Below are 13813 nucleotides of genomic sequence, written 5' to 3'. Positions count from 1 at the left end.
CTGCACTTCGCAACAATGCTTTGTTGACTAACTCCTTAGGCTCCGCATCTGTTGTTAGGATCTATGGAAACATGCATGTTGAGAATGAAACTGTGCCAAGTAGATGTGTGATACCATGAGGGTATAAAATAAAGCCAAGACCCAGCCAAGGCAGAGCAATTTTTCCTGTGAAACCTGTGCTGAGGGTTGAATACAAAAGCTGTGTCCCATTCATCATTCTGCCAACACTGTCCCACCTCCAAAACCCTATCCCCTGTGGGAGACTGGCCCACCCTGCAGCACAAAGATACTTCCATGTTTTAGTAGGTAACCCAGGTTAACAATATGCTTTTCTCATCTGATTCCAACAAATTCTAGACCTCCAAATATCCTTGCCCTAAAAAATCTCATGATGTTGGATAAATTCACTGAATCTTTCTACAACTTTATCTGTACACTAGATAACTTTCCAATGTAAATATTCTAATCCTAAATAAAAGTTGCACTGACACCAGGATTCCTCCACATTGGTAGAGAAATTTCTCATAAAAAATTTCTGAAAGATAAGGATTCCAACTGAATATGTTTCCAGTCATTACAGATTTCTCTTTTGTGTGACATTCCTAATTTCTGGAAGTTGTGAGCTTTGATAAAAGGGTTTTTTTCCCCCACATGTCTGACACATACAAGGTTTTTTTTTTTTATCATTGAGTTCTGAGACTTAAGTTTAAAATTATTTCTGAGAATAGCTATTCTCTTGTTCTAACCTGACAATTGATAAATATTTTTCATAGAAGCTTTTCATTTATTAATTTTACTCATTTTAATTTTCTCCAGAGTGAATTATTTGATGCTTAAGAAGGTTTGCTCTTTGACTAAAGGCTTTACCACATTCATTACACATAAAAGGTTTTTCTCCAGTGTGAATTCTTTGATGTTGAATAAGATTTGAACTCCTACTGAAATCCTTCCCACATTCATTACATTTATAAGGATTCTCTCCAGTATGACTCCTCTGATGTAACATAAGTTCTGAGTTCACACTGAACGCTTTACCACATTCTTCACATCCAAAGGGTTTTTCTCCAGTATGAGTTCTCTGATGTCGAATAAGTCGAGAACTCCAACTAAAGCCTTTCCCACATATGTTACATTCATAGGGCTTCTCTCCACTATGAGTTCTCTGATGCTGAATAAGGTTTGCTCTCTGACTGAAGCCTTTTCCACATTCATTACATTCATGAGGTTTCTCTCCAGTATGAGTTATCTGATGCTGAATAAGATTTCCTCTCTGGCTGAAGGCTTTCCCACATTCATTACATTTGTGAGGTTTCTCTCCAGTGTGAGTTCGTTGATGTCGTATAAGTTGTGAGTTCAAACTGAAGGCCTTACTACATTCATCACATTCATAAGGTTTCTCACCAGTATGAATACTCTGATGTTGAATAAGGTTTGCTCTCTGACTGAAGTCTTTCCAACATTCACTACATTTATATGGTTTTTCTCCAGTATGAGTTCTCTGATGTCGAATTAGTTGTGAGCTCTGACTAAAGGCTTTGCCACATTCCTCACAACTATAAGGTTTTTCTCCAGTATGGATTCTATGATGCTGAATTAGTTGTGAACTTTTTCTAAAGCCTTTTCCACATTCATCACACCTATAGGGTTTCTCTCTAGTGTGAATTCTGTGGTGCTGAATAAGGTCAGCAATGTAGTTGAAGTTCTGGGCACAGATATTACATTTATGGGGATGGTCTCCTGCAGTATTACTCTGATGTATATCAAGGTCTGATTCCATTCTAGGGTCTCTCCAAAAATTCTTATATTCCTGGTTTCTTTCTTCCATGGAATTTTGCTTATGGGTCATAGTAACTGGCTTGAAATGTTTTTCCAAGGAAACAGGTTCTTTAAAAATCAATCCTGCAGAATTTCCCTGATGGCTCACTAAATTTCCCTCTGATTCACAAGCTTCTCCAAAATCAAATTTCTGAGGCATGACCCTCAGGAGTATTTCTGATATGCCTTTATGTAATACTATGTCTTCTGACATATCCTCTTCTTTATAGGATGTATTGTTCTCCGTCCTTATTTCAGAATCTGAAAAATAAATTTAGAAAGTTACCTGTTTGCTTTGCTGAGAGGAAATGATGAAAGCAAAAATATAATCATAGAAATTGATTCCTAAAAGGAATAAAAACTTTGAAGGTAATCAGAACAGTCTTAGATAGAGGACAGAAGGAAGTAGAGATGAAGTAAAAGGGGAAGTGAAGTAATGGGAGAATTGACCAAAACTAAATATAAAAACTGAAGATGATCTCAAAGGTCAAAAGATAAACAACTGAACCAGGCTGAAGGAAATAGTGTTTGTGAATATAGTGGGGAGTGGTATCAGCAAGCTGTAAGGAAAGGGGTTTACCAGTCAGGTGACAATGAGTGAAGCAGGACAAATGCCATAGACAATAGAGATACACTGTCACAGGGAAAAGAAAAGTATAGTGCTCTTGCTTTAGTCCCACTGTGCACTCCATGTTCATTCAGCAAAGAGGGCTCTCTGTCCAATAAAAACTTTATCAGAAGTGGAGGGTGGGGGGCAGGTAGGTGGATTGAGAACCAGGCCTAGCTAGAGATGGGTGGGGTCCTAGGTTCAAATCTGACCTCAGATACTTCCTGGCTGTGTGACCCTGGGCAAGTCACTTAACACCCATTGCCTAGCCCTTACTACTCTTCTGCCTTAGAACCAATGAACCAATACACAGTAATTGATTCAAGAGAAAATGTAAGGGTTTTAAAAAAGTGGAGAGAGGGGTGGGGATTTAATGCCATAAAAGTCCTCTTGTACACCCATCAGTCCACCCAATGTAAGTGATATTTTAGATAATACTTTAAGCTTTACAAAGCATTTCCTATACATTATTTAATTTTTGTGAGGTAATTGCTTCAATCATTATTATTCTCACTTTATGAATAAGGAAATTGAGAGTGAGAGAGAGAATATATACCTTATCTAAGATCACATAGTAAATAGGTGTCCAAAGCAGGGTTCAAAACTCAACTCCAAATCCCACATTCAATCTACTACATTATCCAATTTTTCAGGCATCTTTGGTAGAAAAGTAGGGCAACACACTGTATTAAAGAAAAAGCCTAAATTCAAATTTGTTCTCAGAAGACCTAAGCATGAAAATCCTACCTTAATCATACACTAGCAGTGACTTCCAAAGTCTTTTAATCTCTCTTGTTTCTTGTTTCTTCACCTATGAGATGGAAATAACATTATCCATTCTGCTTAACTCATGAGGTTGTATAATGTATCAAATACCTTAAATATTTTGTCTCAAAAATTTCCTAACAACATAAACTGTCAAAAAGTAAACTGAGCTGCCTTAGGAAGTAGATTCCCTATTATAAAGCAGTAATCATCAAAACAATCTGCTACTGGACAAGAAATGGAATAGTGGATCAATGGAATAGATTAAGGGTAAATAACTTTAGCAATATAATGTTTGATAAACCCAAAGATCCCAGCTTTTGGGACAAGAACTCACTATTTTAAAAAACTACTGGGAAAACTATGGCAGAAACTAGGTGTAGACCAATATCTCACATCCTATACCAAGATAAAAGTCAAAATTGGTATATAATTTAGGGTAATACCATAAGTAAATTAGGTGAATGTAGAATAGTTTATTGGTCAAATCTATGGAGAAGGGAAAATTTATGAGCAAACAAGAAAAAGAGAACATTACAAGATATGAAATGAATAGTTTTGACCATGTTAAATTAAAAAAGTTTTGTATAAACAAAACCAATATAACTAAGATTAGTAGGAAAACAACAAACTGGGAAAACATTTATAATAAATTTCTCTGATAAAGGTCTCATTTTTCAAATACTATAGAGAACTATGTGAAATACATAAGAATAAAAGCCACTCCCTAATTGTAAAATGGCCAAAGTTTTCACATGAAGAAATCAAAGCTATCAATAATTACCTGAAAAAAAATGCTCTAAATCACTTTTGACTAGAGAAATGCAAATTAAAACAACTCTGAGATACCATCTCACTGGCCAATATGACAGTAAAATGAGAAATGTTGGAGGGGACATGGCAAAATTAGGATGTTAATGCCTTGTTGGTGGAGGTGTTAACTGGTTCAACCATTATGGAGGGAAATATGAAACTATACCCAAAGGGCTATAAAACTGTGCTAAGTGTCTCAGTGGATTGAGAGCTAGGCCTAGGGATGGAAGATTTTAGTTTCCTCTGGCCTCAGATACTTCCTAGCTGTGTGACCCTGGGCAAGTCACTTAACTCCCATTGCCTAGCCCTTACTGCTCTTCTGCCACAGAACCAATACACAGTATTGATTTTAAGATGGAAAGTAAGGGTTAAAATAAACAATAACAAAAAAACCTGTGTATACCCTTTTATCCACCAATACTACTACTAGGTCTATATCCCAAAGAGATTAAAAAAAGGGGCAGGAGAGATAAGGGAGAGGACCTACTTGTAAAGAAATATTTATAGCAGACCTAATTTGTGGTAGAAGTGAATTGTAAGGGAATATCCATCAATTGAGAAATGGCTGAATAAACTGTGATATAGGATGGTGATAGAATACTATTGTGCTATTAAGAAATGATGAACAAGATTATTTCAGAAAGAGCTGGAAAGACCTACTTGAGGTAGAGTGAAATAATCAGAACTCATTGTACACAGAACAGCAATATTGTGGGACAATCAACTGTGAAAGACTTAACTACTCTCAGCAAGACAATGATCTGGGACAATTCTGAAGAACTTAAGAAAAAGAATGCTATCCGCCTCCAGAGAAAGAACTGTTGGAGTTGGAATGCAGATCAAACTATACTATTTTTCACTTTAGTTTATGTGGGCTTTTATTTTGGGGTTTTGATTTTATATGAGTATTCTCTTATAACAATGAACAATATGGAAATGTGTCTTGCATGATAATACATGTATAATTCAGATCAAATTGCTTATCATCTCTGGGAAGTGGGAGGGAAAGAAGGAAGGGAGATAATTTGGATCTTATAACTTCAGAAAACGTATATAGAAAATTGTTATTACATGTAATTGGTAAAATAAAATATCTTTTAAAAAAAAGGAAGTAGATTCTCCATCACTTCAAACTGAGGATGCCCCTTTCTCAGAGATACTATAGGTTAGACAACCTCTGAGGTACATTATAAACCAGAAATTCTATGATTCTGAAAAATAATATAAAGTTTGTGTTTTTGCTTCATTAATCATAAAATATCACACAAATGAACAGTATTATCATTTTTTTAACTTGCATGATACAGTGGGAAGAGTAGTGGGCTTGTAGTGAAAAGATTTGGGTTTAATTTATGACCTTTTGAGGAGGTCATTTAAGCCACTATATAGTGTAGTAGACTGTGACTGCAGAATTGAATAAGTATGTCAGACTTGGGGAAAGTAGATGCCTAGAATCAAACAACTTTTAGCTATAAAAATTAACTGGGGGGGGGGGAGGGGCAGCTGGGTAGCTCAGTGGATTGAGAGCCAGGCCTAGAGATGGGAGGTCCTGGGTTCAAATCTGGCCTCAGGCACTTCCCAGCTGTGTGACTCTGGGTAAGTCACTTAACCCCCATTGTCAAGCCCTTACCATTCTTCTGCCTTGGAAGGTAAGGGTTTAAAAAAAAATTAACTTAGGTTCTACTGAAGGTGTATAGAACACGCATATGGAATATATAAGGTACAATGTGATGAAGGCAAAAAAAAAAACAAAAACCCAGAACTCAAAAGTTCTCTAAAGAAATCTGAGAAGGGAGAGAACACTTTGAGCTGAAGAGGATCACAGAAGATCTAATAGAGGACATTGCTCTCTAGCTGAGTTGTAAGGAAGAGAGGTAATTCTGAAAGGTCACATTTGGAAGACTACATTGCTGGCATAAGGGCATTGCTTCAAAAAATGCAGCTACCTACATTATCAAGTTTTTCCTGATGTGAAGCCTAAATTTGACTATTTGTGACTCTACCCCATCTGGACAGATGTGTGACATAATAAAGTCAAAAGGAGAGAGAGATGTTTCACCATCATTCTTCTGGAGACAAAAATGGTTGCTGCATTGATATGAAATCTGATACTTTTTAGTATTATTTCCTTTTCATTATTCTGGTCATTGTATATGCTACTCTTTAAGTTCTGGTGATATTACTCTATGAATAAGTACTACACAAGTTTCTCTGAGTTCCCCATATTGGTTGTCTTTCATACTACAGTATTTCATTTCATTCACACTTTATATAATTGTTGAGTAGTCTTCCAAAAGATCAGGGGTTCTTAACCTGAAACTCACAGAGCCCTAATAGGTTTATGGATAGATTGAGAGGCTTACCTTCAATTATGAATGTATATAACAAATATTATTCTGAGAAGATATCCTCAGGCTTCACCAGATTGCCAAAGGGATCTATGACATAAAAAATGTTGAGATCTCTTGCAATAGATGTTCCCCAGTCCCTTTCCCTCCACTTTGCCATTGCTGGTGCCAAAGCCAAAATGCAGAAGGCTCACACAGGCCTGAGACTACTTTGTATTATTTTATGTATTTTCATGGACAAAGACTTCATGGCTGGTACAGCCTACTTTATTGGCTTCTCCATAGCTATCTATTCAGTCTTTCCAATATAGTCTACCATATGCTCTCACATACTGAGAAATCAGGGTTTCTCATGCCATGCTACAAAGGAGGCATCCAAGTAGAATTTTTATGGAAGAATGCTTCCTTAATATAGCTGCTAAATTAATGTTCTTATCTTCTTATGCTCAAGTCTGGCTAAGTCCTTCCTTACTCAAATATTCTGAATGATTTCCAATTGCCTATAGGATAAAATATCAAATTCCTCAGTCTGGTATTTAAAATCCTCTACATTCCAGCCTTAATCTAATTTTCTAGCCTAATCTAATTTTTAGTACACACAATTGTACTTCACATACTCTTCATTCCAGACACCCCAGACTTCTGACTTTTCCTCTCTTTCATTATGCCCCCTCTTACCTCTATGTACTAACAAATGCTATTCTGGAACTTGCTCCTTCATTCCTTAGGGAGGCAGGTCCTTAGACTTCTTCAAACAAGTCATAGATTCTGAAAAGTAGGAAACATGGAAGAATAGCCATCCACACAGATTTAGTTATACATGTGTAGATTGTCTCTCCAACAGAAATGTAAGAATCTTTAAGTTTGGGGATGCTTCATTTTAATCTTTGTAGCATAATGACTGGGATAATTTACATAAGAGTTCCTGAATAAATGCTAGCTAATGGATTACAACTATTTCCTAACAAAAAGTTTTTGAAGTCATTTTGGACTGAATCTAACTATGACTTGGTAGTGTGCCCCAAATCTCACAGTCTCAAGAGTTTCCAGGAGAGAGGAAGCAACTATCTAGGGTCTTACAGCCAGAATTTGTCAAGAGGTAGAATCTGAACCTGTCTTCCTGACTCCATAAAAAATATTCTATCTGTTCTATCAATTACCCCACACCAAAGAATTTTAACCAATGTAGATCAAATGCCATAAAGATACCAAAAAAGACTAAAAACCACTTCAGTCAGCAAACACTTGATCTTTTTTTTTTGTGGGAAAATCAATATTTTATTCACATACACACATTCATATACACAAATTCCTTCTTCTAAATCCAGACCATTTCATATTGTCCTCTCAAACTTCCCTCCAAAACTTCAATCTCTTAAGACCCTTAGCTTCCTTTAAAACTCAGCTCAGGTGCCTTCTAATAGTAAGCTTCTTCTGACCATTAACACCCCATTAAACACACCTGAGTTATCATATTCTCCATCTCTTCAAATCATCTTAAATTTATTTTCTTTGTACAGTCTAATCACCTCTTTGAATGTAAGTTCCTTAAGGATAGGGTGTTTGCTTTGCTAGGTATTCCCAGATCCTAGAATAATGTGTTACAAATGGTATGTGTATAATAAATATTTGTTGAATTGAATATTCTAAGCTTCCACTGTGTTGGGATGGTTATAAATCTCTAGCCAAAGTGCTGGGAACCATCAGGCCATGACGTCTTGACAGAGTCACTCATGGTGGCTAAGGAGGCCACAAAGTGGCCCTTGGCAAGATGTGATTGCCCACTCAGTTCCCCTTACATGACCTCTTCTTATCAATGTCCCTTACCTATGGAATTGACATGATTATTCCCCCTAGTCTCAGAAGGAATAATGCAAGAGCAAAATACCTGTACCCTAACTCTCTAAAACATCACCAAAAGATCAGACCCTCAAACCCTATCCCAAAAGACTACCATGGGTTAACTTTTACTTAGGTACATAATTCCCAGTAAAACTGTAGCTACAAGCCAAGCTCAAAACTTTCCCACTCACAGAAACTTATTCTCATGAAGCCAGCATACAAATCAACTGTAAAGGCCCATACAAAATGTACAGGTACACTAAGATTCAACATGCCTCAGTGACTCAATTTCACAAACCAATAACTCAGAAACTCCCTAGTAAACCCTGAAAAATGATCAGTCTAATATTAAATCTGAATTGTGTTCCCAGTACCTCTCAACCTCAATGATATGATTGTTGAATTGTCTTTTAAGAACTTCTGAATAATTATTCCTTTTTACTAAAAGTAATAAGTAATTTTCCTTGATTGTTTGTAAGCTCAAAACTCCTCACAGGGTAATGAGAAAATTAAGCCACCTGTGATGAAATCATTTATCTTGTGTGAAACCTTTATGCTGTCTGTAATCACAATACAAGAATATAGAATGTAAATTAAGTGATTTGTTAAAAGTTAACGTATCCCTTTTCCAATTATCTCCATTTGGACATGTGTGTTAGGTAATGTATCTGTGTGCCAAGAAAATGGGTATAAAAATAAAAACCAAGCCTGGGGATGGCGGAGCAGCTATCAGATGCAAAACATTCCCATGGCTGTAAAGATACATCTGTCTTCAGTTTATTATTTCTTGACTGATCATTTGCCATCTGTTGGGAACCCTGGAGTCACGAGTGAGGCTGGATCTTGCCCATGGCACCAAAGCAAATAGGGAATATTAATATGGGAAGTTTTCAGAAAAGAGCAAAGGTGGAATGTTATGAAGGTATCCAATTTCAAGAGCGAAGACAACCGTGAGCTTTATGGGTTTCAGAAAGGTTCTAGAGCTTTGGACAACACAGAATGTTTTAATTAGAAATAAGGAAAAAACATCATAACAATTAAGCTGCACCAAATAGGAAGGTGGTGTTTCGGGAGGTGGAAGATTTGCTGCTACCAAAGGTTTTCAAGCAGAAGCCAAGTTCAATGAAGAAACTGCAAAAAAGTTTTGGGCTGAAGTTTGGACTAATGACTCCTGAAGTCCCATGCAGCTCATTCTATGATCAGAGCTCAATAGCCTACTAATGGAAGTCAACTCCCAAAATTACAAAACTTCATAGTTGTAAAGGTTCTCAAGGTCCAACTGTTTTATTTTATAGGTTGGAAATCTGAAGTCCAGAAAAAGAGGGATTTGTCAAAGGTTACATGGCAAAATATTGGAAAAAAGAAAAAGTTCAGCAAAGCCAACCAATACAGACTGCAGAAGATTGTTTTAAATGTCAAAATTTTTTGCCTCTTTCTTGCCTTACAATAGTTGTACTATCTGTTTTTTAAGGAATATATGTGATGAAAGAGAGGCGCTGGCCATTTCCTCTTCCTGATACTCTCTTCTCCCTAGATTTCTGTGATACTTTTTTTTTCTGTTTCCTCTCTTACCAGTTTTACTACTCCCTCTCATTCTCCTTTGATGGGTCATAGTGTAGGGGAATTGATCTTTGACATGCTCCAGTTCAGAAGGCCCAGAAAGTAATCACAAAGTTTTAACAACATGTTAAATTGACTGTAAAGAGGAATCTCCCCTTAATTCTATTACAATGTATAGACACTTCTGAATTAAAGGGAGCAATCTTTAGAAGAGCAAATATTATTAAAGCCTTTGCAACTAAATCCTAAGGACTACAGTTCATTTTTAGTGAGTGCAAGTTTATAAGTGTCTTATGGAGGAGATCCTTGAAGTGTGAAAGGGGGGATGTCTTTGTCCTCCTCATTCCATAGGTTATGGTAGCTCAGAAGCTTGAGTCTGTCAACTCAAGAGCTCAAGGCACAACTGGAAAAAGCAGAGGCATTACAGTCAGAAACAGATAAAGAAAAGCAGTCACATAAAAAAGAACACAGTTCAAAGAAATTAGATCTCAAAAATGAGAAGATGCTCTTTGATTGGAGAATGACTGAATAAACTGTGGTATCTGTTGGTGATGGAATATTATTGTGCTAAAAAGAATAATGAACTGGAGGAATTCCATGTGAACTGGAATGACCTCCAGGAATTGATGCAGAGTGAAAGGAGAAGAACCAGGAAAACATTATACACAGAGATGGATACACTGTGGCACAATCAAATGTAATAGACTTCTCTACTAGCAGCAATGCAATGATCCAGGATATTTCTGAGGGACTTAATGAGAAAGAACGCTATCCACATAGAGGAAGAACTGTGGGAGTAGAAACACAAAAGAAAAACAACTGCTTGATCACATGGTTCAATGGGCATATCATTGGGGATGTAGACAAAAGGATCACCCTAGGGCAAATATTAATAATATGGAAATAGGTCTTGATCAATGATACATGTGATAGATCTTGAAATAATGATACATGTAAAACCCAGTAGAATTGCTCATTGGCTACGGGGGAAAAAAAGAAATGAGATCTCAGTCACTATGTTCAGCCATCCATAGAAATGAGCAGACACAAGCAATCTACCAACCAGAGAGAGACATTGCACCCATGGGGAGCTATATGAGGACTCTACAATGAGATAAAGGACCATTAGAATCAGGAGTGAATTACCTTTGCTATATCTCATATATGTGTGTGTATATATACATTCTTCACATACACACTTCATTACCACTGTACTCTAAATTTGGACCCACTCCTCCCCGTGAGTGCTTTATATATTTGTGAATGCACCCCAGGTTTAGTTTAATATGTTAACAAAAGGCTGTGCCTATAGCTATGACTGATATTTAATGGGAAACACAATGGTGGGTGCTATGACTGATATTTAATGGGAAACAATGGTGGGTGCTCATGAACAACACTGTTAGGAGTGCAGAATCACAGGGTTACCCTTTATACCCAAAGTACTAGCAATCCTCTGAGAATCCAATCCATGAATAAAGTTTACAAGTTTACATGTTGGTAAGACAGCTGAAAGAGGGTGCTACAATAAGATTACAAATTTAGAACTGGAAGGCACCTCAGAAACAACCTCTCATTAAACAGGGAAATTAAAGTCCACAGATGTCAAGTAATTTGTCTAAGGTCACAAAGTAGCAGGTGGCAAAAGAGGACTTGGGGTCTCTGACTCCAAATCCATTACTCCTTCCACTGACCAAATTGACCCATTAGTTTCCACATCTTTAAGTTAAGGGAGGTTAACCAGACAATCTCTAAGATCCCTTCCAACTCTAAATCAACTTCCAAATGTCCTTTCTTTTCTCCCATATGTGAATTTTCTTAGACCTAGGCCTTCATTTTCCTGTCCACTCTTTTTTATTACCATGTGTTAAACTCTTCATCTCTATGCAGATGATTTCCAGATCTACATATCTAGAACTAGTCTCTCCTGAGGTCCAGGATTATATCATCAATCTCCTATTGGAAATCTCCAAATGGATGTGACACCAGACATCTCAAGTTCATTATGTTCAAAAAAGAATGTATTAACTTTATCTTCAAACCCTCCCTCATCCTAACTTCACTATCTCTGCTGAAGGTATCACCATTCTTCCAATTACCCAGGTTCACAACCTTGAAATCATCTCTACTTTTCTTATCTCTCTCTATTCTTCCTTCTCTTCTATTGGTGGAGAATTCTCTATTTCTTCTTCATATTTCTCAAATCCATCCCCTTCTCTCTACTCCCATAACTACTGTTCTAATTCAGATTCTCACCACTTCTACCTTAGGTTACAGTAAGAGCCCGATTGGTCCATCCTCCACAAAGCTGCCAAATCAGTATTCCTAAATCCTTGTCAGTAGCTTTCAAGTATCTCTAGGATTGCAAACTCTTCTATTTGGCACTTAAAGCCTTAGCTAACCTTTCCAAGATTAATGTATCTATTTTCCATCTAAGGCCAATCAAATTGGCTAACCTGTTCTTTAAACAAGCAATTCCATCTTCTGTCTCTGTGCTGTATTTATCTTGATTGACGATTTTTCTTAGTTTTTTTTTTTTCCTCCCATAAACTAATTTATCTACTTTGTTTACTTCTCTGTGTTCCGGGGTTTCCAGACTCTGGCTTGGGCTTCGTCCCCGGCCCACGCTGCTTCACTCACCCCTTCACTCCCTTCCCAGCTAGACTCACCCCTGGCTGCGAACTGCAAGGGTGGCCAACACTTGAAACAGACCTTAGAATGGACCTGCAAAAGGGTAACATGGGATTGAAAGAAAGAACCGAACTGCCGGTAACCCTTACAGAAGGAGCAGCCCCACTTGCCCTCTGAGGCACTTCCGGAACCGCTCTAGGACCTAGGAGGACTTGTTTCTCGGTGGCCGTTCCTCCTGTTAACACGCACCCGCACGCTCGCGGCAGTACTGGGTTCCCGCCCACCGCAGCAAATACCAAATACCAAATTCCCAGGGTCGGGATTATAAAGAACTGGCCCTCGCGGGATCCCCCGTAACTCTCCTGTTCCCACCACACACCCCGTTCTCAGTCTAGAGCTAAGTGCGGAGCCCAAGTTGCGTCATCTGGGTGAGCACGCTAAAATAGACCTGGAATCCAGACATTAACGTTTAACTATGTTGCACTGGAAATTCGGGCCATACTACTTTCTCAGACCCTCCTGAATCCACCATCAGGTACCAAGTCATCTCTCAGCCATTCTCTGTCTTTTTCCATGATTTCAGCACCTTGGTTCACAACTTTGCTCTCAATAACTGCTACCATAACTAGAGGCTTCCATATATGTTTTTATAAACTCTTTAATCAGTTTCTGAGGCCAGAGGAAAAGCTTCACTCAATCAGGGAATCAACAAACAGTGTCTACTATGTGCCAGGCACTGTACTAAAGCACTTAGCAATTGAGCTAATTTTCCCATTAGCCAAGTGGTGAAAGAACTTGATCAGTTTTCAGAGTTGTTAACCAGAAATAATCATATTTGTCTGTTGAGGATCCCTAATAATAAAAGAAACAAAATTATGAGAAATTAAAATAATAAGAGAAAATGAAAAAAAAGACTCAGATTTTACCTTACACCCAGAAAATTGGCAAAGATGATGAGACAGAAATAGTGTTGAAGGGATTACCAGAAAACACCCTAATGAACTATTGGTGTAGTTGTGAATTGTCCAAATAGTCTAGAAATCAATTTGGAATAAAGCAAGAAAATGATGAGACTGTACATACCTTTTGACCCAGAAATCCTGAGGCTAGGCATATATACCAAGGAACTCAAGGCTAAAAGAAAGATACCAAATGTCCTAGACTTTTCATAGCAGTTATCTTTGCTTTAGCAAAACACTAGAGAATAGCTGAACCAGCTGTGGAATTTTACTATACCATTAGGAATAACAAATATGAGAAATTCAGAGAAATAGAAGACTTGTAAAGTTAGCTGAACCTAAAAGGTAACATACAATGGCTACAATAATGTAAACAAAAACACTGTGGGGTTAAAATACTTTGTCATAAAGGAGGTTCATTTTGGTGAGGTGATTGAAATGACTGATATGAGTCATCAATTATATATATATAT

The 13813-nt window shown here is 37.4% G+C and overlaps 1 protein-coding gene across 5 annotated transcripts; it reads right to left on the bottom strand.

Moving 5' to 3' along the window:
* Positions 1-783: 783 nt before the first annotated feature.
* On the bottom strand, positions 784-12894 carry LOC103099969 (zinc finger protein OZF-like). Of its 5 annotated transcripts, none has more exons than XM_056822918.1 (5): positions 12420-12894; positions 7027-7116; positions 6364-6438; positions 3170-3233; positions 784-2076 (listed from the first exon to the last, which is right to left on the bottom strand). In XM_056822918.1, the coding sequence occupies exon 5, from the start codon at positions 2027-2029 to the stop codon at positions 803-805; it is 1227 nt and encodes a 408-aa protein (XP_056678896.1). In that variant the 5' UTR covers positions 2030-2076; positions 3170-3233; positions 6364-6438; positions 7027-7116; positions 12420-12894; the 3' UTR covers positions 784-802. The 5 variants fall into 5 exon arrangements, with proteins under 5 accessions (XP_056678896.1, XP_056678897.1, XP_056678898.1 ...); XM_056822919.1 differs by lacking the exon at positions 12420-12894 and adding an exon at positions 12207-12410; XM_056822920.1 differs by lacking the exons at positions 6364-6438; positions 7027-7116.
* Between the last annotated feature and the right edge of the window lie 919 nt (positions 12895-13813).

The sequence above is a fragment of the Monodelphis domestica genome, chromosome 3 (genome assembly GCF_027887165.1).
Source record: "Monodelphis domestica isolate mMonDom1 chromosome 3, mMonDom1.pri, whole genome shotgun sequence".
Lineage (NCBI taxonomy): Eukaryota > Metazoa > Chordata > Mammalia > Didelphimorphia > Didelphidae > Monodelphis > Monodelphis domestica.
Note: the sequence above shows the minus strand (reverse complement) of the source record. Positions and strands in the feature narration are given on the sequence as shown.